At 43.9% G+C, this 24,945-nt stretch overlaps 1 protein-coding gene across 2 annotated transcripts in view; it reads right to left on the bottom strand.

The window, feature by feature from the left end:
* Positions 1-24,945, bottom strand: part of MAD1L1 (mitotic arrest deficient 1 like 1) — a 351,010-nt gene that overhangs the window by 105,082 nt on the left and 220,983 nt on the right. For both annotated transcript variants that reach the window (XM_030957926.1, XM_030957927.1), the window contains one exon: positions 17,554-17,761. In XM_030957926.1, the coding sequence (XP_030813786.1) occupies positions 17,554-17,761 (208 nt within the window). The remainder of the gene's footprint in view (positions 1-17,553; positions 17,762-24,945) is intronic.

The raw sequence follows: 24,945 nt of genomic DNA, 5'->3' as shown, positions 1-24,945 counted from the left end.
ACATTTTTCCTGGCAGAGCATTTTTTATCTGGGGCTGAGGGCACGACCCAGGACTGTGGCATCAGTCCTGTATAAATGCCATTGGGTAGCCACGTTCTGCCTCCTCCACTTTCAAGTTAAAAAGACACTTCTCACTTTCTGCCATTGGGATGGTCCCTGTGTGGCACTAGGCAGTTGCTGTACTTCACACGAGCCATGGATGCACATTAGTGGTGGATGAAGCAATCCCCATGCAGATTTCCTTTTGCTGTGAAGTTTTGCAGAGCACTTTGGGAATCCTGAGAGGCCAATACACTCATTGCAGCAAGCTCCACCACACCAACTGTAGCAGCAGGCTCAAAGAACAGCCTACTCCAGAATTCCACTATTTTTCTTTTCCAACTTCATCTTGAATTTCCCCTGCCTGCCTCTACATCCTTTCTTCCTGCCCTACTTGTTGGGAAGATTCTCTTGCTTTCTGACATTGCTTGAACTCTTCCATCTCCCTGTCTCCTGAGAACTCTGTACCAAACATGGGCTTAGTGCAGGACTATCCTGTTTGGAATAAGATCAGTCAAAACATTGAGATCTCCCATGCTTAGTCACCAAAGAGATTATTTTGGTATAGAAAAAAAGTACAGCACTGAGGTAACCTTGACTCCTGGTTTCCAACAATCCACCCCACACCAGGGAGCCAGTGCACAGAGTGCTGATCTCTTGCACTTCAGCCTTCCACAAGAAGGATGCACTTCATTTAGGTTTAGAGAATATTTTACTCACTGCTGCTGCTGTGGACTCTTCCCACTGAGGTCAATGACACCAAGTGCCATGGAGACCATGCTGCTGGCGTGAGCAGCTCTGCCAAAACAGGTCAGAGACTCTAAAGGAAAGTGTAAACTGAGGAACAAGTGAGGAAAGGAAAAATGGTACACACAAAAGATCTGCGTGCGTGGGATGAGCAAGCAAGGAGAAACAGATTTACCCAACTTGGCTAAATCAGTGAATTAGCTCTGTGCTCGAAGAAAAAGTTATCCTTAAAGGCTGTGCTATTCAGTAGCTCACTTTACATCTGAGAAAAGTCTGCAAAAATCCTCCTGTATTATCTCGAGCCTTAGAGATTTCTTCTTTTCATCTGAGGCTCAGAGTGGGGATTACCCATTAAGGTGCAGTGGCCAAATCACATTCAATCTATTCTCTGTAAAAAGAAGAAAAAGCTTTGGTCTCTCTTGTCCCCTTCCATCTCATTCACTTCTCGTGTCCACATCCAAAGCATTTACCTCCAACTTTCAATAGGTGAACAGGTTCTGAATACCAAGAGGACACAAAGGAGGATACTAAATAACAATTCTCACTTCTCAATCCTACAGCCTGCATCCTACTTCTCCAGCACCACAGAACAAGGGTTCATTTAAAATCTTCATGTATTTCTCAACCCAATCACCAGACAGTTGGCCATTTCCAGCCAGCACTGACCAATTTTGACCAGCACAGTTTCCACAGTATCATCCCCCTTGCTCTGATCAGGGATGTAACAGTGGCAGCATCACTGGCAGGTTGGTGTCAGACCATCTGGGCTCAACCACACAAAACATCTGCAGTGCTTCACATCTGGCCACCCCCATGCTTGACCTGGCAGCACCAGCTGGAGCAGATGTGTTCAGCAAGGAGTGATGCGACCAAGAGATCCAGCCCTGAGCTGTGCCAGCTCTGCCTCTTCCCCTGCTCCTGCAGCCCCAGTGGGACCATTACCAAGTGGAGTTAAACAAAGGAGTTAATAAGTTCAGCTGGAGAGAGGTAATAACAGCAAAAGACAACTAAAAAATACCTTTGCAAGCAGATGAAGCGTGTAACTACAGGCAACTAAAATGCTTTTACCACGTTGAGTTTTTATAGAATTGTGTTTGCTTTTCCTCAACCACAGAAGTCAGAGACTGTAAACATCTGCTTGTTCATGCTGTCTCTCTCCCACAATGTTTTGATTTAGGTATTTTCCTGTAACGTCTGCAACTTCAACACATCAGAATTGCGCCAAGGCTTCAGTAACAAACAGTAAAAGGGATTGAAGGTATTAGAAAAGTGAAAAGCTAATAAACCCAAAGCCATTAAAACAAACTGACAAGAGCCCTGGCATCACTCTGAAGCATTCCAAAGTAGAATTTCCTGAGCTGAAATTACCTTGAATACATCTTTCCAGTAAAACTGAAATTACCTCCCTTTCAGCATGAGACCTATTGAAGTACTTGACCCTTTGGACATTATAATCTTCTTGGCAGCATTATCAACAGTTGCCTCAGAAGCTGGTGAGCTGGAAGCCCAGCATGACTGTTTGTCATGGTTTAACCCCAGCCAGCAACTGAGTGCCACACAGCCACTCATTCACCCCCTCTCACCATCTACAAGACTCTCAGTGAGGTTTATTCTGCTGCTCCCTTAATTTTATTTACTAGTATCTGGATTCCAAAACAAAAAAAAAAGCCAATTTTGGCTTACTAGGAATTATAAAGAACTTGTGTAATTTGGTTTCTGATGTAGTTATCAATCCAAAAAGACATTCTGTACTAAGAAGTAAAAGATAAAACCATAAAGCAAGGTTTGCATTACTTGCAGCTGTTCAGATTAAAAAAAAAAAACAACCAAAAAACAACAAACAAAAAAAAAATTAGAGAAAACCTAAAGAGATTTTTATTAATGCTTTAGATGACTTAGAGAAAAAGTAACTTAATCACAACATTGTAAACAAGGAAGTTCTACAGCAGTATTTAAAAATATCCAAAATCGTTTCAGGAGCCCCATTGATTTGAATTAGGCAGCTGCATAATCACAGGGGCTGCAATTTTAATGAACATTTCAACAGGAAATGTAGAGCTGATTATATATATCAAAACAGGAAAGATCTGAATGCTGCAGTAACTCTTTTTTTGTTGTTGTTCTGTTTATTACCTCAGTGTGCAGATTCAAACTAACTCCAGAAGCAATACAGAACTTACCTGACAGCCCCTCTCTCCTTGGCTCCCAATGCTTCCTTCTGACTGCAGCTCTGATCTTACTGTCTTGATACATGTCATTAGGCACAGCATTTTGAAAAATAATTAGTGATTCAATCAGATTTTACACTGGATCAAGTGGCTGGGAACTTCAATGCTGTGCAGCAGTTTTCCCTTAAAATACTTTAGGGCATGTTATATATACTTAATTAGATAATGTTTATACAGTGCTTTGAAGAAATAAGGAACTCTGTAAGGGCTGGGTCGCATTTTCAGAAAGGAAAAGAGCAGTGTTGAGACAGCACAGGCACAGAGGGAGAACAAAGCTCTCAAAAGCTGAACACCACCTTGTTTTCAGAAAGGTTTCAGGACATTTGAGAAAATACATGTCAGCAGCTTCCAACACCCAGGAACTAAGAAAGAAACAAAAGTTGTGAACCAGGGGATGCTGCGGAGGCAGTGCAATGACAGGGCTGCTGATACCAAAGTGAGAACAGTGGCACCAGAGTCACAGGGGCAGCAGCAGCTCTCCAGAAGGAAAACTTTGCTTATACCCAAGCCCAGGCCATTATTATCCTCCTACAGCAATTTGCAACATAAGGACTCAGAGAGAGTTGTAGGCCTTGATAAAACGAAATGCGTTCCACTCCTGGGAACACTCTTATTCTTAAGAGTGTGAACTAATGGAATAAAAGTATCTGGCTGCTTATTATTTTGAGGAGAGGGAAGCAGGGCTTTTTTGTTAAAGTTAGGATGCTTTCAGGTTGCATGCTAAAATACTAAAATACACTGCAAAACACAAAAATATGTCTTCCTAGGAGGAACAGGGAACAGCACATGGTCTTCTCCTGACTGGGCACCCAGAGCAAGCACCAGAAGGGATGCAGAGAGCATAGAAAGGGTGAGGGCCAAGTTCTGCTCTGGATCAGGATGAGGCATCCCATAAATCCTTCATCCAAACTTCTATTAAAAGAATTTGGAAAGCAAAAAAGCAAGCTGTGGCTAAACCCACTCAGAATGAACAAGAGATGCTGCATCAGACATTTGGCTCCCTACAGGGCAAGAGGCACAGAGAGTGCTCCAAAGAGTTTCCAGCGAGCAATGAAAGCAAACAATGTATGCAGGGAGCTTTCAAAATGATTGCAGAGAGAGCCCTGAGCTTCTGTTCAGTGCGATTTTGGGTTTTTTATTTGCCTATAACTAAATTACATGATTTCTTTGCAAGTCTAATTATGCAGTTAATTGATGCTGGTGCCCTTTAGCATCTGGCATTTAAGATTAAGTAAATAATGGAGAAAAGTGCATGCAGCACCCAGCAATAATTAAACACAGCAAGTGTTTGTTCCCCCACCCTCCTCCATTCTAACCTGTTACATATAAATCTCTGAGGATAACTGTCTTTAATAGCTTCAAATACACTTATACACCATATAATGGATACTTGACAAGAGTATTTTTCCTCCTAGAGATCATGGATAGTAGGTGTATCTTTGCTCTTAGTCAGGAGATTTCATTTCATGCCTTGCACTCAAATGGGAAGGAAAAGCTTCATCGTGACAACTCTACCCAACTGAAGAGCATGTTAAATGGATCTTCATGGGAACTTCATGGGAACATACTTTTAAATCCAGGACTGTGACTGTTGGCATCATGTACCAAAGATTTGTGGTCAAATGTTTCCCTTTTTCACATGCATGCTTCCTTCCTGATGGACCATTCAGTGTTATTCATGTATTTCCTGAAGACTGTGGAAATGCAGGTTTATGAAAAAGAACGATTGTGTTATCTAAAATAAAGCTCCAGGGAGACTTTATTGCTGTCTTTTAGTTCCTAAAGGTGGTTTATAAGAAAGACATGGAGAGACCTTTCAGCAGGGCTTCTGTGATTGGTTTTAAACTAAAAGAGGGTCAGTTCAGGCTAGATCTAAGGAAGAAGTTTTTCACAATGAGGATGGTGAAACACTGGCACAGGCTACCCAAAGAGGTGGTGGGTGGAAGCATTTCAGGTCAGGCTGGACAGGGCTCTGAGCAACCTGACCCAGTTGAAGATGTCCCTGCTTATTGCAGAGAGCTGGACTAGATGACTTTTAAGGGTCTCTTCCAACTCAAACTAGAATATGATTCCATGATTTTTCACATGTAGAGCATGGCACTAAGATTTCCAAGTGATCATAAGAGCACAGTTTCCTCGGAAGGACGTATGTAAGGACTGGACATAAGTTACAAGACCTACTCCAAGTCTTATGCTACAAGAAACTCTGAACCAGCTACAGCAGACCCAGCTTCTGCTGCTCCTCCAACAAGACCACTCAGGAGCATAAGCTCAGTCCAGCAGGTCAATGTCAGCCAGACTCCTTTCCTAATGCAGCTTTGATTTAAACTAACAACACTATGAAACGTTTTTAGTTCTTCCAAAGCTGCCTGATGGAAGGAATTGCTTCCCAAAGATTAGTGCCACAATCTTTTTAGACTCTGCAAGCAAAAAAAAGCTTGTGTGGAGACTCCTGCCCACCTCCCACGGGTGCTTAATTAATATCTCTGGCATACTCAGAGACCTTTGGACAGAGGGTGCTACAGAAGTGGAAAATATTATCATCATTATGCCTGCTCCCACCAGTGCTGGCATCCAAGGGAGAGCTTCCCCAGCAGATGGTAAAGTCATGAGCAGGGCTGGCTTTGGTTATAATTTCCCTCATCACAGACCCTCCTTGCTGGAGCAGCTTCCCTTCTCGATGCCTGAAGAGCAAACCAGAACCTGCAGAACAGGACTGCATCCTGCTGGTCAGTACCACTGACACATTCAAACCAGCCAGCACTCAAATCACTGCAAACTAAATCATCCAAGGGGCTTTCTAATTAAAAAGAGCTTCACTTGGATGGCAGTTCTTTCTCCTGCCTGTCACAGTCAGCCCTCCCCTGAATTCTGATCATTAAAAGGAAAAAAACCCCAAAGCATTAGTCAGCTTTTGTTAAGTGTCAAACATTGCCTCTCTAAACAATGAGCAAAACAAGGAGAGGTGTTTAATAGCTCTCAGAGCAACTTTATACCTTCCTAAACACTATTTCTGTACCTCTTGCTAATTGCTTATTTGCCCTGGTTGTATGGAAGAGCCTGGCTCACTCCAGCTTTGACAGAGGAGAACAGCAGTGTTTAACATGCTGCAGGAGGTGTGATATGCCTGGTTCTAATTTTTATCCTTATTTATTTCTGTCGGGGTTAGCAGCTGAGGACTCTGAGCTACCTGAGGCGTAACTAAGATGCCATTAGCTTTAAATCTGTTCCCAAGTGCTGCAAGCAGCCTCTCCTTTTGGCTTAGGACATCACCTTGCAGATGAAGCCTTTGCATATACGGGAACATTCTGCTCAAAATTTCTCTCTTCACCAAAAACTTCCTAGGGACTCTGGAATAAAAGCACAGGGTAATGCTCCCCTCCTCTTTCCTGGGACTTTTCATTGTAAAATATGAAGGATCCTGTAGTAGAAAGAAGTGCTTTGAAATGGGAGCAAAGAGTAATCTCTGCTACTCCTTGTAGCACCATGGGAGTCCAAACACGTTCTGCAGGGAGCTTGCAAAGGCATCAGCATCCTGCCCACGTAGCAAGGAAGGGAGTCATAGTGGAAACAACCTGACCTGGAGTTCTCCTCATGGTGGCTGTCGATGGAGATGCCTTTAGCCCGCATCTGCGACCAGCTCTAACATCAGCGGCTCAAACGCGGGATTTATTTTTATCGCTTTGCTAAAACGAGACAGAAACCTCCCCTTGCCCGAATCCTGCCTCACTTCAGGGAAGGCAGCATGGTAGTCTAAAAGGGGAATCACACACCATCGTCATTACCAGCCTATTCAGAAAGCCTGTGCTGAATCCCTCAGATCTGCACAGGTGCTTTGATGCCACCAGCGGAGAGATTTCTGATGACACATCCGCAGTCTCCAGCAAAGGTGCTGCTGCTGCTGCTGCTGCCTCTGGCCCTTCTTTACAGAAGCCTCTGATCTATCTAATTTAGGTACTTTTGCTGCACACCTCTGATGGTGTCTGATCATGGCAGAAGGTAACTTTACAACATTGCATGCCCGCCCAACAACCCACCATGCCACAGCCTTCCAACAGGACCCATCGAGACTCTGCTATTCAACAGAAACAGAAACACACTCAGAGAGCCAGAGAGAGGAAAGGCAATTTGTGAATCTGATCTCATCTCCAGCTTTTCATCTGTTTGATTTTCATCCATTGAGCTGGAGCTGGTTGAATGTAAGAATGAATATGCTGTTGCCTAATGGAAGCTGGATTGACTTGCTCCTCTTTAAGTGGAGATGCCAAACAAGTTGGCACTGAAATGGAGAAACATGGAAACACTGCAATAGTGAGGGAAGATGCATCAGTGCTGTGACACACAAAGCACACCTAGTAGCTTTACTGTAAAGAATGGGCAGCTCCCAGATGCCCAGAAATCCCTGATGGGCAGACATGAGTTTCCTGCATTTTAGGACTTGTTATGATTTAACAGTGCCTTTGCCTCCCTGGCACGAAACTGCACCAGCAGCACCAGGTGCCCAGACCACAGCCAGCAGCACAGAGAGCACTGCATTACTTACTGACCTAACACAGGAGTGCTGGCAAGCCAGGTCAGTAGGGGTGAAGATGTTAAGACAGGCTTTTCTCCCTTCCTTCTGACATCCTTATGCCAGCACCACATTCTAAAGGATATCACAACTCTACCACATCATGGTACTGATGTCAGTGCCATGATTAAGACAGCAAAGTAATTACAAGTGTCTGCTTTTTTATGCTGATTGCTTTCCAAATAGATCTTCTCCATTCCAAATAAATCCACTATGGATTAACATTTCCCCTACTTGTTCACTACCTAGAATGTATTTGATTAGAAAAGTGTGATCAAAACGCTGCTTGACCATTTTTCAGCACTTCACCATTTTTCTTTTCCTCATCAGGGAGAAAAATGTATCCATTAGTTAACCTTTTCAAACACGTTCTTTTTGTAGTCTAATTCAAAGAAGGATTATAAAAAAATCGTCAGACTAGGCATGTGAATGGCTTTTTGTGAGCACAGGGAACAAGCATTCATATATCAGAACATCAGCATGGGGAGATAAGGGAGCTGTATACTGAGAGCTTATCTGAATGCAAGATCAGCCCTGTGAAACCAGCATAAACATCAAGGACAGAATCCATATATTGATGTAATTCTTAGTGCTACTAGTGCATTTGTGTGAATTTGCAATTAAATAAAGCTTATTCCTTACAAAGAAAACAAGAAGTTAAAGATACAATTCAAGGTCTATTGAGATCAATGAGAATTTTTTTCATTGCATTTGAATATAGCTCCCTTTCCCTCCCTCCCAATGTGTCTACCAGAATATTAAGAAAGAAATTACCTGAAATTTGTTTGTACTACTTTTAAACAGACCAAGAATTGAATCCTCAATTCTCTTAGTCTGCTTTCTAAAGCAGCAAATCTAAAGCTCTCCTTTCATCTACAGCTAACATTTAATGTATTTAAATCCACATTAGTTTTGTACCAAATAAAGTCATTGGAAATACCACAAATAGATGTGGGTGACAAATTAACTGATGCAGGCAACATAACTTTGAATTTCCTGACTTTTAGGCAATTAAAATATCAACTTAATTGTTGGATCTGTGTAGCTTCTCTCATTTTAATATGTAAATCAGTCTCTATTACGCTATAGCTCAAAGAATGTGTGACTCTGCTTACTTGATTAGGCTGGGAATTGCTGGTCCTGCTGTCACTATGTTTACACTCTAGTGACAACTTTGCACATCAAATTCACATAATGCAATGTCATCAACTTACTCATCAAATACAAACTTCTTAAATACAGCCGCTGCTCTAAAATACTGAACCTTATTTTACTTCATTTACAGTTCCTAAATAATCAGCCTAAGTGAAAAGAAAAACTGGAAATTCAACTGCACAACAGTATTTCTCAGAAAAAACAGCTTCCCACAGAGAGGGAGATGAACCAGAAAAACAGTCCATGCCAAAAGTTATCCTTTGGCTTCCGAATTTTAGTTGCATGTTGCCCCTTTAAAATGTGGTACAAGGAGACAAACTTTATTTCTCAGTCTCCACACATTCATCCCACTTCATTTGGGAGTCAGTGTTAAGGAGCCCTGATTTATCCTGTGAAGATAGTTGGATGTCAGCTCGTGGCCACCTGTAAATTGATACGAGGACTCTAGAGAAAAGCAGCAAACTCAGTCTTTTTTTTCCTATTATGAGCTGATCACAACAGGAAAGCCATCTTGGACAGTATGGAGTAGGAAAGTGTAAATAAGTTCCGTATTTTCCCATTCCTGTAATCTTTCCCGAATCCAATAAATAACCCCAACCAAGGGGACGTTCTCCTTGCCAGCACAAAGCTCTTTAAGACTTCCCAGTGTCCTTGACACCCCTTGCAAAGTTCCTCCACTGGATTTCTACCACTGTACTGGCTCACAGAGGCATCAGGCTTTAATTTCCAGGAGAAACAATACATTGACAAGATGCAGAGCAGAGATCTGAGGCTCTCTGCTGCCGGAGCGCTCCGCCACGCTGGCAGGCTGGATTTTCTGATGTCAGGGAAATCGTGTCGGCCTGAATTTGAGACATCAGCACAAGCCTTTCTTCTCAATCCTGCTGATGAATGAAAGAGCATTTTCAATTGTGTACATCCAGAGGCCTTGTGGCACATCAGGCCTAATCAAAAGCTGCTCCATGATGCCAAGTGCTGTCAGAGGCAGCTCATAGCACAGCCCCACAGGAGCCAAAGGGCAGCTGCAGATAATGCTGCATTTCCTCCCCTTCAGGGCTGGAGGATCCCAGCCACCAAGGAGGCCACAACCAAGCAATGAGAGATCAACTCAAATATCCCAAAACAGAAATGCCAAAGTTTACCAATAACAAAGCTCAACAGGCTGCCGGCCTGTCTCTGGTTGATAAAGAAACCATCAGCACAGAGGGATGTTGAAGAACTGAGGGATGTAGAAGGACTGTGGCCACAAAGGGTGTTACCTTTCATGTGGCAGTTTCTGTGCAGTACATATTTGGTGTTTTACAAGGATTGTGGGGGTGGGAAGGATTTAAAACACAGAGAAGGGGTTTCAATCCTTCTGCAGCTTATTGACTTTTCTCCTTGCAAAGGCTCTGAACGTCCCCTGAGTAAAAATGAAGGAGCACAGCTACTTCTGGGGGTTACTTCTGGTAGTGAGAACAACACTTCCACATGCTCACTTTGTATTTCACTCAGCTACTGATGGACTGAGAACTCAAATCCCAAATAACCAGGCTTAACAATACTGTTTCAATTACCAGTTTTTCCCTCACAGCCACATACAGGAGGCAGAATACTCCTTGTCAGCCCAGGTTTCTCTACACATTTTCTCTTGGTTTATCTGCTCCCTGAAGTCACCTCTAACCTTGCTCTCTGCCCATCTGTAATGGTTTCAGCTACCTCTAACCTTCCCACCTCCCTCAGCACAGGCAGCCTCTTCTTCCCCAGATGTAACACCACACCTTTACAGTGTCAGGACCGAGTAAGGAAAACGCATTTCCCCAGGAAACCAGCAGCTTTCTCCTCAGCTGTATTTTCTTGCAGTGCTACTCATTTCCATTACACCCAGACTCAAGTCAGGATCAATAAGCCCAGAGAATCTTCCCTTGGGAGCTTCCTTCCTCACATTGCTACAGAAACCATTGCAGATGTTGTCGCAGTTGTGTTTAAATTTGGTGCTCCTCATCACATATACATTTTTATTTTCTTTTCCATTTCCTTCTTTCTCACAACTTATTTTACTATTTTTTCTTTGCAAAAATGGAGGGTTTTTTATGGAACAAAGCTTCTACTTCTACTAAGTATTTTGTAATCCATTTCTACACAGTGCCTAGGAAGAGGGCAGAAGATGCTTTAAAAAAAGCCCTTGCAGGACTTGCTGGAGCTGTATGGAAGTATTATGTGGGTTCACAGGCTGCCTCTTAGAAAAACAGAAATATTGAGTTCTCCAAGAACTTCAGATGTGAAATTGGTAGAAAAGGAGGGCAGGAAGAAATCCTGCAGCTTTTTTTGCTCTTTGTGAAGGCTAAGTATAGTCTGGATAGTAACCTTTGACTGACACCAAGTTTTACACATTCACCAGCTACAACAGAACTACTTTACAGAATTTATTACAAACCTCTGGCTCCCTGGACAGCAGACAGAGCCTGAAAGTTCTAGCAATGTCTCAGTGGCACCACTCATCCCAGTTTCACAAGAAGCTGCAGGCTTCAGGCATCCTTGGGGGTTTGTTGGGTCAGCAACCTTTGGCCCCCTCGCAGCACACAGATTACACTGAGCTCAGGGCAAGCCTCTGCTTGTTCAACAGACTCATGGCATCTTGCCACAGGCAGGGCACACTGTTTGCAATATCCTCAGTGCTGCATGACTTCATATCTGTGTTATCTCCAAAAAAAAACCCAAACCTTGGGAATCTTTCTGGGTGATGAATACTATATAAGATTAAAGCAATTTTCTTTTAAGACCAGAAAACAAATTCAAATTCTTCCAGCCCTTTTGAGATACTGGACTTTCATTCAAGCCAGGACCTTCACAGGTGCCTGCAGTGACTTCAGTAGTGCAGAACACTTACCATCAAAGGCACTGTTGCTGAATCAGAACACACAAAAGCTTCAAGGTATTTTCCCCTTACAGTTGCACTGCCCAAATCCATTGACACCATTTAGGGACTCTCCCCTGACCACTGTAACCCTGTCAATAGGAAGTACAGGAGATCACAACTCTGCTAGAGTTATTTATGAAAACAGGTATATTTAGCAGCACCACTTGGCTATCTCTATATTCGGCTGAGACAAAGGGATATGGATAATAATGAAGGGAATCAAAGTTCTATTTAAACTATCAGCTTATTCCCAGTCTTAATATACAATTCAGGTCCCAGACTGGTCTAAATCTCTTGCAGAAGAGAAAGTAGCACCATAAAAACAATAATAAGGAGAATTAGCTGGGAGCTGGAGGGATTGCCCCACGGAGGCTGTGGAGTCAGCACAGGAGGGCAGGCAGCTCCCAGTGGGTCAGGACTGCGGCTAATAACTCATCCCTTGTGCTGCTTTCCATGTCATTTGTGGTTTGCACACTGATGCTATGCAGCATCTTGGATGCAGGTAGCAGTAGGGGAGGACTTCTTCCCCCATCAAGGATATGTGGCCATCTCTGGAGTGAAAGAGGACAGACCTTCATCAGTGCACAGCAAAGCACCAGAGGCAAAGTCAAGCTCTTTATTAACTTCAGATGAAATTGGGATATGCAGAAAGCAATTTACTGAGATACAGGCAGGGCACAAAGGCTAACATCCTGCTTTTAACAGAAGTCCCTTAACATCTGAAGGCAGCAAATGCCCTGGACCTTTGTGTCTCTTTAGAACAAAGAGACACAAACTCTCCCCTTCAGTAAGAGTGAAGGGGAACTGGCAGGTTAAAGATAAGTGACAGAAGGGTCACCTAATGAATCCTTCCTGGGCTTCAGCATGAGACTGAAGGAGAGCTGCCCTCTGTGCACTCACCTGGCCCAAGCCCATTTGACCAGTGGGATGCTGAGAGCACTGGCACAAAATGAGGCTGCTCTGCCACATGTGCACCCACCAGCAGCTGAGGTCATGGAAGGATCCTCCATCAGGTGGACTTGGTTCTCATTCACAGGTGCAGCCCTCATCATGTGTGGATTCCCTACACAGATGGCAGAAAGCGCCAAGGCTTCCAAGCACCAACAGCTCAGACAACTGTGGATGGAGAACAGCAACTTCTAAATTCCATCTGCTCCTTTTTTGTCACCTTCTGTACTCAGAAACACATTCATCAGAAGCACAAGCACAGTGGGACAGTGACAAATTTTACCATCTCTGGCTTGTCACTTCAACAAGATTAGATTATTTTAATATTAATTCATTACCCAATTTAAATCCAATTAAATAGATTTTACAAGGTCCAGGCATGGCTGTGATGCTGGGGACAGCCCCTGCTGAATGCCAGGTGTAGCATCTGTGTTAGGGCCAAACACCTGCCTCAGAGTGAGATTACCCCCTTTTCCCACTTTTTCCCTATCAAGGGGAAAAGGACACTGAAACCATTGAGATGGATGAACAGCTTTTCTTTTTGATGGGATTATGCTTAGGAAAATAGTTCCAAAGTTCTCCACAGATGGTTGAAATCAGAGTTGATTTCCCCATCTTCCTTCCTGGTAGGGGTGCCAGCCTCTCTCTCACCAGAAAGAATATTAAAAGCACTTTTCCTCTTTCTCACAGGGAGAAGCTGCATGAAGAAAGGAACACTCTGGTGTAGCTATGGGATAGCAATAAATCATGAGAGCTCATGGAAAATTCGCATTACTGCATTCTTTTAGTCAGGAACCAGCTTCCATGGATCATCCATTCCTACCTTAAGATAAATTACCTTTAAGATAAAAACACAAATGGAGATAAGGAGCACCTGAACCATTTTCTTTCATTTCTACCTATGCTTTGTTACAAGTAATTACTTCTCCAGCTCCCTATTAGCTGCCACCTACATACTTGCTTGCAACTAAGACCCAAATCCATCTCTAGCAGTGCCAGAGATCAAGAGGTCTACCAGGACCCCACACAGGGCAAAAAAAGAAAGATCTAAACAGAAATGGCCTGGAGAGAAATGAGGGAAAAAATAGGAAGAGCTATGGAGATGGGAAAAAAAAAGTAGAAGATGCAGACTGAAATACAGAAGGGGCAGTGGAGGGAAGGTGTGAAGAGCATGGGAAAGGGAAATGCAGAACTGGAACTGATTTCAGATCTGTGCAGCAATGCCCTGTGCCACCTTTCCAAAGCTGTCACAATCTGCATCCCTGCTTCTGAGGCAGGAGGACTCGGAGCCTCTCCCCAGATGGCTGTCTGACCTTGGTGCTCCCTGCTCTTACACAACCCAGCAGAGGAGCACAAACACTCACAGAGCTCCAGCCCACACCCCGAGCACAGCACCCACAGCCCTGCCCCCCAACACCCCAGGAGCCTGCGCTGCCAATCTGTATTTTGGAAAAGGACAGGATGTTGTTATAGCTCTCCATAGGTCCCCATCTGAACAGAGACTATTATGGCATAAATGAGAGGAAAGGGCCACTGAACCACGTGGCAAGTTGCCAGGCTGTGCTGCAGCCTCCAGCAGTTATGCTCAAAGAGATTTAAAGTCCAGCATAACCTTGATTTTTAATAGAGTCACATTTAATGAGCTTTAACGTCCACAGTAATAATTTTCTTATTACCTACGCAGGAGTCGGAAATACAATCAGAAGAAATGTGCTGCACTCCAGTCCAATGAAGGGATTTAACAATGGCCAACACATTATTATCAAAACCATCAACATCATTGTCCTTAATGCCTTTTTTTGGTTGGTATAATTATAATTCTGTGAACCATAAGCATAGCTGTTGCATACCACATAAGCTTGCTGGATGCATCAAACCCAGCTGGCTGGAGGCCACCCAAATCCCTCACCTTGCCAAGCAGCCAGTCAGGTTATATGGCAAAACAGGACAATAAAATCTTACATTTACCTCTATCTGTCTAAAGGCAAAATGCAAACTTATATATGACCTCTGTTGTCCTCCCAGCTTTTATCCACACTCTTCCTACTCTGTCCTTGCTCTCTCTTCCCCCCATTCTGCTCTGACACCAGGGACCTCCCACCTCAAAAACTCAGAGAAGTGAATTTGCCTCTTGTATGTATCACACGAATGAGCAACAAAACAGATGGGGAGTGCAGCTGACAGAGAGGGGTGCAAGAAAAATTCAATTCTTGTTATTTTTGTACAAAACCAGCTTCACCGAGCTCACAGAAATCCGCTCCCTTATCATGCACAACAAACCTCCCTCCCTGGGGTAGCCAATTGGACAGTGACAAACAAAGCAGAGGGAGTTTCTGCCACACGCTCCCCACTTCACACCTTGAAAATACACTGAAGCAGAAGGCTTGTGGCAGCTGTTCCTGTGGGCAGAGCTAAGAAAACAGCAAAAGCTGGATCTTCCATGTCGAATCCAGAGGGAGACAGTGTGAGTTTTCTGGCCACATGAATCCATGTTGAGCCACTGCTGAACAGCTGCTGTATCCACACTGTGGATGCAGGATGGAGTCACTGCAGAAATGGATGCAGCCTGCACAGCACACTTGATCAGCTGCCCTCAAGCCACTGGGAGCTCTCCCTGCTCCAGCAAGGAGGCCAAATCTGGCATTCACCTTGCTAATTTAAAGCCAGCTCAGAACAACCCAGTAACCTTGTGGTCAGCACTGTAACACCCTCAGCATCTCTTCACATCCCAACATTTTGCATCTGACTATGCTGCTGAATGCTCCCACAGCAGAAATGTGAGTCTAGGTGCATTTATGGCAAAGTGCCTTGTGCATGACAGTGATGCACACAAGCACATGAACTACATGAAAAAATGCCCATGATCTTATCATATAACCTGGCTTCCTATACCTTCATCCTGTCCTCAAAGAGAGTCATCCACAGGGCTGCTCCAGCCTTCAACAGCTTTTTCCCATTTTGTTTACAAGAATCACTTCCAGATGCACTTATAGGCACTCTGAGAATCCAAAGGGCCCTCCTGTGACTTTGGTAAATGACACTGAAGTACTTCCCACCCTTCTAAGTTCTGAACCTGATGCTCTCTTCCATCTGAGCTGGTTACCAGAAGTCAGAATAATGTAGCTTGGGACTGGGGTAAAAGGAAAAAAAATCACATCACATACATGAGGCTGGAAATACCCTGAAACCCAGCGAGCTGTTTGTTTTCCTGTTGGAATCAAAGGCAGAAGAGAAAACAGCTTTAAAAATGCATCCCTTCTGAGCTAACGACAAACCTGGTAACATCCCAGCACAGAGGCACCTCACAAACAGCGAAAAGCAGCTGCACAGAAAGGCAGCAGAATAATAATTCTAACACATGACAGGAGGCACACGTGAGGAGCACATTCCCCCAGAAGAGATGGTCTAATTACTGCAGATGATACCCCAGAGGTTCATCCATCAGTGACAGAGGCACGGGGCTGACCCCACTTCTGCAGCCTCTCTGCCCCTGCCCTCCCTGGGCACTGCAGGCCCTGGACCTGCAGCATCAAATGTGCCTGGCACTCAGGGCATAAGGACAGACAAGGGCACTGGGCAGCTGCATCTGCTGCAATTTAAACACCTCAAACACAGTGCATTTCAAATTGCAATTGCAATGCAAGAGCTATCCCCAGGAACTGCCCACTGAGGGGCTGAGACTGGAAGCTCTTACAGATAATGTTTTTTTTTTAATGTTTGCCAAGTGTTTCATGCTTATGCATCTGTTAGAGCAGCCACTAACAGGAGTGACAGAACTGTCACTTACTTGTAACATGCAGTGAGCTCTTCACTTTATAAACCACCCCATCTGCACTTCTCACCATCATATTTTTAAGGCTATATAGTACCATAATCCAGTATGAGATGCTGGAACAAACACAATCTCAGCAGTAATAAAGTGCCATTGTTTGAGCGATGGGAACACAGACAAGGTACTTTCTGAGAATTTCTGTTTTATAACAGAGAAAAATGTTTTCTTCTGTGGATTTTCTTTAAACCAGGGCTCTGCCCTTTTGTGGGTCTGAAGCCTCCAACACTTGTGACCTTTGGGAAAAGCTCTGCTCTTTCAGACTCATCTGAGGGAGGATCCTGACCTCCAGACATTGACCAAGTACGTGCAGTTGGGACACACCAGGTTTGCTCCACACAGACCTTCAGCTCTCTTTCATTTTTCTCTTCTCTAACAAATTGTTTTGAGGCCATGAGAGAATTACAGCAGTAACTTCTCCAGGGCTTTTCAGCATAACTTGGTTCTGCCTGGTCTCTCAGTGTTACAGGTGATGGCTTAGGCTTTATTGATATCCTTACCTTGATTTTCAGAGTCTGAGAGCATGTCTGGAGGTGCTGATTTTTCGGGTTGCTGTACTAAAAAAGTCTCACTCAGGTATGTGAAAGGAAGACAGACTGCTCTGGAGTGCCACAGATTCTGTGAAACGTATTTAGCTCAGTGAAAGATGTACTCTGCTCTCATGGAGTATTGAATGTAGCTGTGATTAATGGGGCACATATACACTGATAAACAATATTAATTTGTTTTAAGCCAGGTCTGAAAAGATTTCAACCACTTGCTTCCCTGCAGCTATGGAAGTTATTTCCTGCTGTCTGTACTACCTCAAGGGCTAAACCAGCCCTGAAAGGAAGGAAATATTTCCTTTCACTCTGTCGGCAGCACCAGCCTATGAAGGCTGTTGTATTGGTATTTCATTCATCATGAGCAAATGATATGAATTATTATTATTTCACCTTACCACCCACCCTCCACCACACTGCCACAGGATTGCCACCTCACATCCCCTCTCTCCTGCATCAACCCAGCTTTTTCCATTTTCCATATAACCACTCCATCAAGCACACTGTCTGCAATGCCTCCATCTGCCTCTGCGCTCGGTTCCTCTGGCAACACAAATGAATAAATGCATCCCCAGGAGGAGAAGCCAGCAACCTACCTGCAACTTCTTGTGGGGACTGAAAAGCCCCAACTCCTTCCAGATTCCCAGAGATGGAGCCGCCTCCTTTGAGCACCCGCACGAGCTCCCGCAGCCTCTCGCACTCCTCCTGCAGCTGCTGCTGCTCCTCCTTGCGCTGCTGCTTGGCCAAACTCATGGGGTTCATGCTGAAATGGACAACTTTGGTTCTGCTGGGGTCGTAGTCACCCTGGATGGCAGGAAAAAAAAAAACAAAACAAAAGCACATTGAGTAACCGATCCAACCTCCAAGTTCACCCCGGCCTGTATCGCTCGGTGAAATAAAAAAATGTTACAGCAGAAAATAAGGTGACATTTATGCTATGACAAGGTTTTATTACAACAGTTAAATGCAGCCAAGCCCAGTGTTGTTTCTCCTTCTCTTGCTATTCCATTTTTTTAAAAACCCTGAAACAAAGGTTGAAACAAGGCAAAGAAACAACAAACAAACAAAAAATAACCAAAACAGAAAAAAACCACTGAAACACCCCACTTATAACAGAACTCATTCCCTGGCTGATACTTCCACAGTCAGATTTAACTCCAGAAATGAAGTTTTATAGCTGTATTTAAAATCTCTTGATAGCAGGAGATTATAATGAACACCCAAACACACCCTTAAATTAGAGCAGGACACCCAGTGCCAGCCTGATTTATTGCTCATATGAGCCAGCAACATCCATGGCATCCAAAGGTGGAGTCATCAGCAAGTTGTATCAGCTCATCCCAAGCAAAGGAACAGATATTCCATTAACCTTTTTTCTCAAAGGAGAATTGTATTTACAGCAGCTTAAATAGTCAGTCAAGCCCTAAGATGGCAAATTAATATTCTTTCAAAGCAAGAGGAAAACACTGATGTTTCATTTGTGATTTCAGAGAGACAATTTTCATATAAACTACAGGAAGCCTCACAACCATAAATGTAGTAAAACATGTGCTAACGCTGGCTGCCACGGCACTCTGCCCAGCTGAAACCCTATAGCACTGCCTGCATAAAAAGCTATTTTATATGGTAATATTTTTCCTTCAATTAAATCTCGGGACCTAAAGTGATTTTGTAAACATTAATTAACCCTCAAGAGCAGCATGAGGTAGGTATTATCCCAATTTTATCATTTCATTTCCATTAAAGACGTGATAGAACTTTATGTGGGGATTTTTTCCATGCAAACCAGAGCAGAGACTGAGCAACTCCATCCTGCATTGCTGGTCATTGCTGGTAAGAGACCCCAGAAGATCCCACTCCCAAATATCATTTATTGAAAATACTCTCTATTCTCGTAATGGGAAGCTCTTCATCAGGCAATGAACCACTGAAACTCACTGCCCAGAGCCTGGCAACAGACAAACAACAGCATCAAAAATGGGTTTGACAAATTCAAGGACAACAACTCCATAACTGGGCCATGCCAGCAGGGCAGGACATGTGAGAACCTTCCAGCATCTCTGGTTGCTGGCAGAGTGCTGGAGAGCATGGAGAAATCTGTGGGCTTTCACGGAATAACAGCTTCTACCATTGTGGTTAAAGATGCTCTTCTGGGATTTTCTTCCCAGAGATAAAACAAAAAAGAGGGGTGTGGTGGTTCCTCATAACTACTCTGAGAAACCAGTTTGACCACAGCTGTGCGTCTGGCTAGGAGAGTCACCGTTCCACAGTGTAAGTGCAAGTTACAGAGAAAGGAGGTCACATGAGTATGTCCCAGGCCAAGAAGGGGTGGGAGGAACCCCCAGAGATCTGCCCTGGTCCAAGAGCTCACTCCAGGGAGCTGGGAAGAGTCAGGCATGGAAACCTCAGGTCCCCCTGCCAGGTGTTTGCAGTCCCACAGTCAGGACTATGTGACCTCCCAAGCCTTGGCCACACTGAGCAGGGGATGCACGTTCTCCAAGCCTCACTTCAGTGGCCTCAGGAACACCTGGGAGGGCAGCAGTGCCCTGCAGCCCCATAGCAACAGGGCTTTGTGACCCTATTTCCACAGCCAGGCTGAGACAAATCTCTCTTAATTGCCAATCAAGCAACTCAGGCCAAAAGAAGAAATTATTCCACCATCAGCCTTGATCAAAAGAAATTCAGGTGAGACCTGAAGGACACAAGCAGCATGTTAGAGATATCAAACAGCTGCAACATCAGCTCATTAGATATATTTTCCCCAGCACAGACTGGCATTTACAAACCTGCTTTTGCACTCAGCTCGTTACCTTCTCCTGCTATTTGCACTCCAGGACTCCTCCAGACAGGTCAGGGCACTCCTCACTCTTGTGTTTGTCTTTCAAGAGAAGGGATTCAACTCCAAAGTTTGCAACAGGGCTTACTCTGGCTGGTAGGAGGATGCTCCAGTGTCAGCTGTGGATCCCAGTTTTCCCTGGGCAGCTGCTGGTGCTTCTGACCAGCTGGGAAGGGCCCTGGCCCTGTCCCCTTTGCCAAGGTCAGGCAGGGCTCCCAGCTCCTCATCCTGGCTGGCAGCACCATTCCAGCTGCAGCGCAGTGATCCACAGCAGCATGATCCCTGTGTGAGGAAAGCCTTGCACACCTGGAGACTGCTGCTCCCTCCCTGCTAGGGCTGCTGTAACCCATGCTGCACCAATCTTTTTATTCTGCAGGTTATTTACCCTTTTTCCATCATCTGTCTGGCTTTTCTACAAAGCCCTGCCATGAAGCTGCATTGCTTTGGCTCTTACAGATCTTTCAGACCATTTATCCTGTCCTTTCATAACATGCCCCCCTTGAAAAATCTTGCTGTTAAACTCATCACCAGGACTCAGCCTTATTTTCAGGGTTCACCAGCTCTCCTCAGCACATCAGTCTGAAGCTTCACTGAGACAAGAGAATCTCTTAAAAGCCCACAGTGCAACGAAGGCAGTGGCAGAATCCATCTCATTTAACATTTCTGGGAGATCACTAACATATTTGCTATGCTACTCACATTTTTGGGCTAGGGGCAGTAGCTTTCTCTTTCTTCTACGCAGCACACATCAAACCAGTACATTTCTCCCTACAGCTAAAATATTAGTGCAGCTGGTTTATATTACAGCAATGCCTAAAAGAAACCAAGTGAGACAGGGATCCCAGCATGCCAGGTCCTGTACAAACCCCACAGGGAACTGCCAGCCAAAGCCCAAAAAGCAGACAACAAATCCTGAAGGTGCAGTATGTGAGGGGAGGGCAGGTATGGAAAGATGCAGTCTCTGGTTCCAGGTTCCTCAGCAGCATGGCAGAAAAGAATCCACATCTTCAGAGCTGCTCCTCCTCACCACCAGACCATGCTGCCACCTCACAGTCATACCAAGCAGCCTCCAGGAAATTTACTGGCACTCTCTGGAGTTTCAAATAAATGCAGGAAGCTTTCCATGGAAACGGTGCAGACCAGAGGCAGTGTCTGATGAAAGGGATGGCTCTCGTGTGTAGGTAATATAGAAAATCAAAACAGTATCACAGCTTGGGACATTTGGAGTGTTTTTCCCAAATTTCTGAAGGTGGAAGGTGACTTTGGGTCATGAAAAGGAATGGTTTAGGGTTGGCTCTATGAAGACCTACAGCTGGAAATTGCTAAATATAAGAGACAGCAAAGTAGCATTAAAATCTCACTAGCATTTGATGGACATGAAAGCCTAATGCTGGTAGGAAAGCAGGGACTAAAGAAAGCAAACAGCATCCTCCTGGAATCCCTTTCGTTCTGGAAAATGTAAATTGCTATTTTTCTCTGTCAACTGCACATCCACCTACAATAAATTAGTCTTACTGATCATAATTTTATCCTTTCATTTGTGCAGCAGAAGCCTGGAGAATTGTTTCAGGCACTGGGAGAGAAGACCTAAAACAGATTTTCCCATTTAGAAAATAATTTCTCATCTTGGGTGACTGAAGAGGAAGACCAAACAGTGGTATTTGAAAGGCAGGCACAAAGAGACAGCCACGTTCCTTGAACAGGAGCTGGGACTCCCCAAACAGCTGCCCAGGCACAGCTCCAGATGCTGCTTCTGCGCTGAACCAACACATGCAAGGAGCTATTGCTTAGCAGAGTTAAAAGCATCTTGTAACAAATGGTAATGTATCCCTGGTTTCTCCAAGAAGTGTGAAAATCGTGCTGCAGGTTTGGAAACTTGGCTTGAATGTGAGGTTTGACCAAATCCACTTGAGCTCATGGTGCTTTTAGATGGAAATGTGGGACATTTGGGCAGTGCAATCCATGTGTGACCTACAGAGCTCTGTTGGAAAGCCATCCCATCCCTGGCTCATTCAGCAGTAACTTGGTGGCTTGTTTTGCTCATCAGCACATCATGGCCAGTGTCTCAGAGAGCAAAGATAACACATTACTGCCAGTTTCTCAGCAGCATCCTCTCTTTACCCCTGTTTTCCAATACCTTAAAAACCTTAAAATACCAGAAATTTTACCTTAAAAACCAGAAATTGCAGAGATTCTGAAGAGTAAATTACTTGGACTAGAGAGAACTGCTGGCATTCATTGATTCTTCTTTTCAGAAATAACATTGAACAAGTAATTCTGATTTGTCAGAAAAATGTACAGAGAGCTTCAATTTAGGGGGAAGCAATAAATATCTTGATTGATTGCAACCAAACCTGGTTGGCACTTAAAGTGAATTACTCATTCCTGGAAAGCGACATGTTAACTAGCTGATTTGGTGCTTAAGGAAGCAAAACCTTGGGTTTTTTTGGCTCTCAGAAGGGCACTGGACATTTTATAGAGATGATTTGTTGATTTCACGCGTCAATACGCTCCACAATTTGTGAAATAATGTTGTTTTGATGCATTATCCTCAGCATTCCAGACATCTGCCCCAGGGTTTCCACATGGGAAACTCTCTCACGAACCACCCCATTGCTGCTGTCCCAACTGTGGAGTCACTGTGTGAGACAAACACTGCAGATGCCACACACAAATATTGGCTTAGTGCAGTATGTTCCAAACACACTCTGGCAGAACTATTTAGTAAGATTCTGGCTATCAATAAACTTTCTGACAAAAGACTATGGAAAAAAGAATTTGCAACAGGGCCAATTTGTCATCTAGAACTGAGGTACAAGCTCAAGTCAGATGCTGCTGCCTCCCCTCTCACTTCCATCTTCCAGCTTGAAAAAAAAACACCCCAGGGAGATAATTGTGCTGATGCTATGTGTCATTTTTAAAAACTATATTATCACCAAACAGTCAGCATGTTGGTCTATGTGTTGAAATTACAGCTCAAAAACTTCCTAAGTAATCTGCCCATTAGGGAAGAATCAGTCAAGTGCCAAAGCAATGAATGAAGACAGGACTGCTTTAATCTCTGAAAAACAGAAACTTTTCCTTTAGAAGAGGAGTTGTTTAGAAGAACAATGAAAGCTGCCAGTGACAGCACCTTGAAAAGGGATGAACTTATTTTGGCATCTCTCCTCCTGGTTGTTTGAAAACTGCACAGTCCCAGTTCAGAGATGTCTTTCTCCAGGAGCTATAAAAGCTTTTTCTCTCTACTCCACTCACTTTCACAAGCACACAAGTAAGAATAAAGTACTTAAAACCATGTGGACCATTTTACATTTGATGAAACATTCAGTGCTTAACAACTCCATTTAAGGCCTCTTCATCTGCTGCAGGTATTTCTGATCAGAAGGCAGAGCTGCTAGCAAAGGGAATAGTCTCCATTGGTGTGAATATGTTTATCTAACATCACTACTGAAATTAAAGAAGCCCATACATCCCAAAAAAAGGCACTGACTGTCAGGATACAATGTCAGCAGGCACTGTGAAGGATTTTCAGCTGACTTCACATCCTCACAAGCTCCTTCTGTTAAACGCTTTGGCAAGCAAAATCATCAAAACCCATAGATGGGGCTGACACGCACTTAAGTACCTCATTTTTTCAGTCTTGGTATCTATCAGCCTTAAAAGATTGTGATTTCTGAGCAGCACAATAAATTCTGGTGGAACATATGGACAGCTGAGCTTAATCACTGCTGGCTGGCAATACAACAGCTTGTGCTTGGCCCTGCTGAGAAAAGGCTGGGGATTGGAAGCTCTTCAAGGAAAGGACAATTTCCTCCTCACGCGACTCTCAGGCACAGTGAGAGCCACCCAAACACTGCTGCCTCCTGAACTAAGGAATTTCTTCCCATGCTGACTTCTTAAGAGAGAAATCTCCAAGGTTTCTGGGCTGGGACAGGTTATACAGTACTGAAGAACTTAAATAGAAATGATATAAGGAGCTTAGTAGATAATATCAGCTTTAAATGGGTCAATAGTTACCTTGGAAGAATTGTTGAAATAAAGACTGCATCTAGCTGTAGGAGACAGATGGGAAAGTTTCTTATGTACAGCTATAAAACATAAAGCATCAGTTGGGGGGATGGTGGAAGAGACGTGTTTGAAAAGCATCCAACTGGCCAGGGAATGCTCTTGTTTCCATTTACTACCTCTTGTAGGCACAAGAGTAGCTTAAATTGTAAACACTAACACACAGCAGGTAATTGGGTATATGCAGGTGGTCAATGTCCAAAACTGAACTTTTGAACTCTTGAGCAGAGGATGATACTTCACTGCTGGCACAGCCTGGTGGTACACTTGGGTAAATCCTGGACTAAACCAGAGGTGGCACATCTTGAATCCCCCAAAGACAGATAGGACAAAATGGGACGAAATGTTACTCAAGGTTTCTGGCTGGTCTTTCACTGTGTCAGGCTCCAGCTACTGAATTCTTGCAAAATCCAGGTTGCTGATGCTAGAAGAGCTGCCACTGCTTTTGGGAACCTGCAGGCTTATTCTTGGGATTCAGTGCCTCCTCCTGACTATGGATCCTTTACACAGCTCAAGCATGCCTTTCCCAAGGCTGGTGGTTTCTGGAATGACTGTCTGGCTTCACTGCAAACATGTGGTATTTGTGGGTAAACACAGCCACACAGGCTTTGCACACAGCTAATGAACACCCCGTTGCTTCCACTGAATTATGAAAGCAGACAAGTCACATATCATTAGAAGTTGTCTTTGAATGTGTTTATCTTCAGCTTACAGTTAATGGCTCAGCATTTATGTCAAGAATTGTCTGCTGTTAGTCCTGCATCAATACCCATCAGAAATTTCACTCAAAGATGGAGAAGAAAAAAACAGCGGGAAGGCAAAATTGGAATTTATCACCTGAAAGGCACATGCAAGATCCCCAACAACTACAGCTCTTGTTGTAGTAGCTTATTAACTAGAGTCTGCCTGGCTATTCAGGTGGGCAGCCTCTCCTGATCTTCCTAAATTTTAACTTTAACAGCTTAAAAAAAATTGGTTACTCAACTCTCTCATACAAAAGGCTGTTGGAGGCATTTCTGTACCCAGTACAAGGCAGCCTCAGAAAGCTTAATCCCACCTAAGGAAATGCCATTTTAATGGAAATTCT

The sequence above is a fragment of the Camarhynchus parvulus genome, chromosome 14 (genome assembly GCF_901933205.1).
Source record: "Camarhynchus parvulus chromosome 14, STF_HiC, whole genome shotgun sequence".
Classification (NCBI taxonomy): Eukaryota; Metazoa; Chordata; class Aves; order Passeriformes; family Thraupidae; genus Camarhynchus; species Camarhynchus parvulus.
Note: the sequence above shows the minus strand (reverse complement) of the source record. Positions and strands in the feature narration are given on the sequence as shown.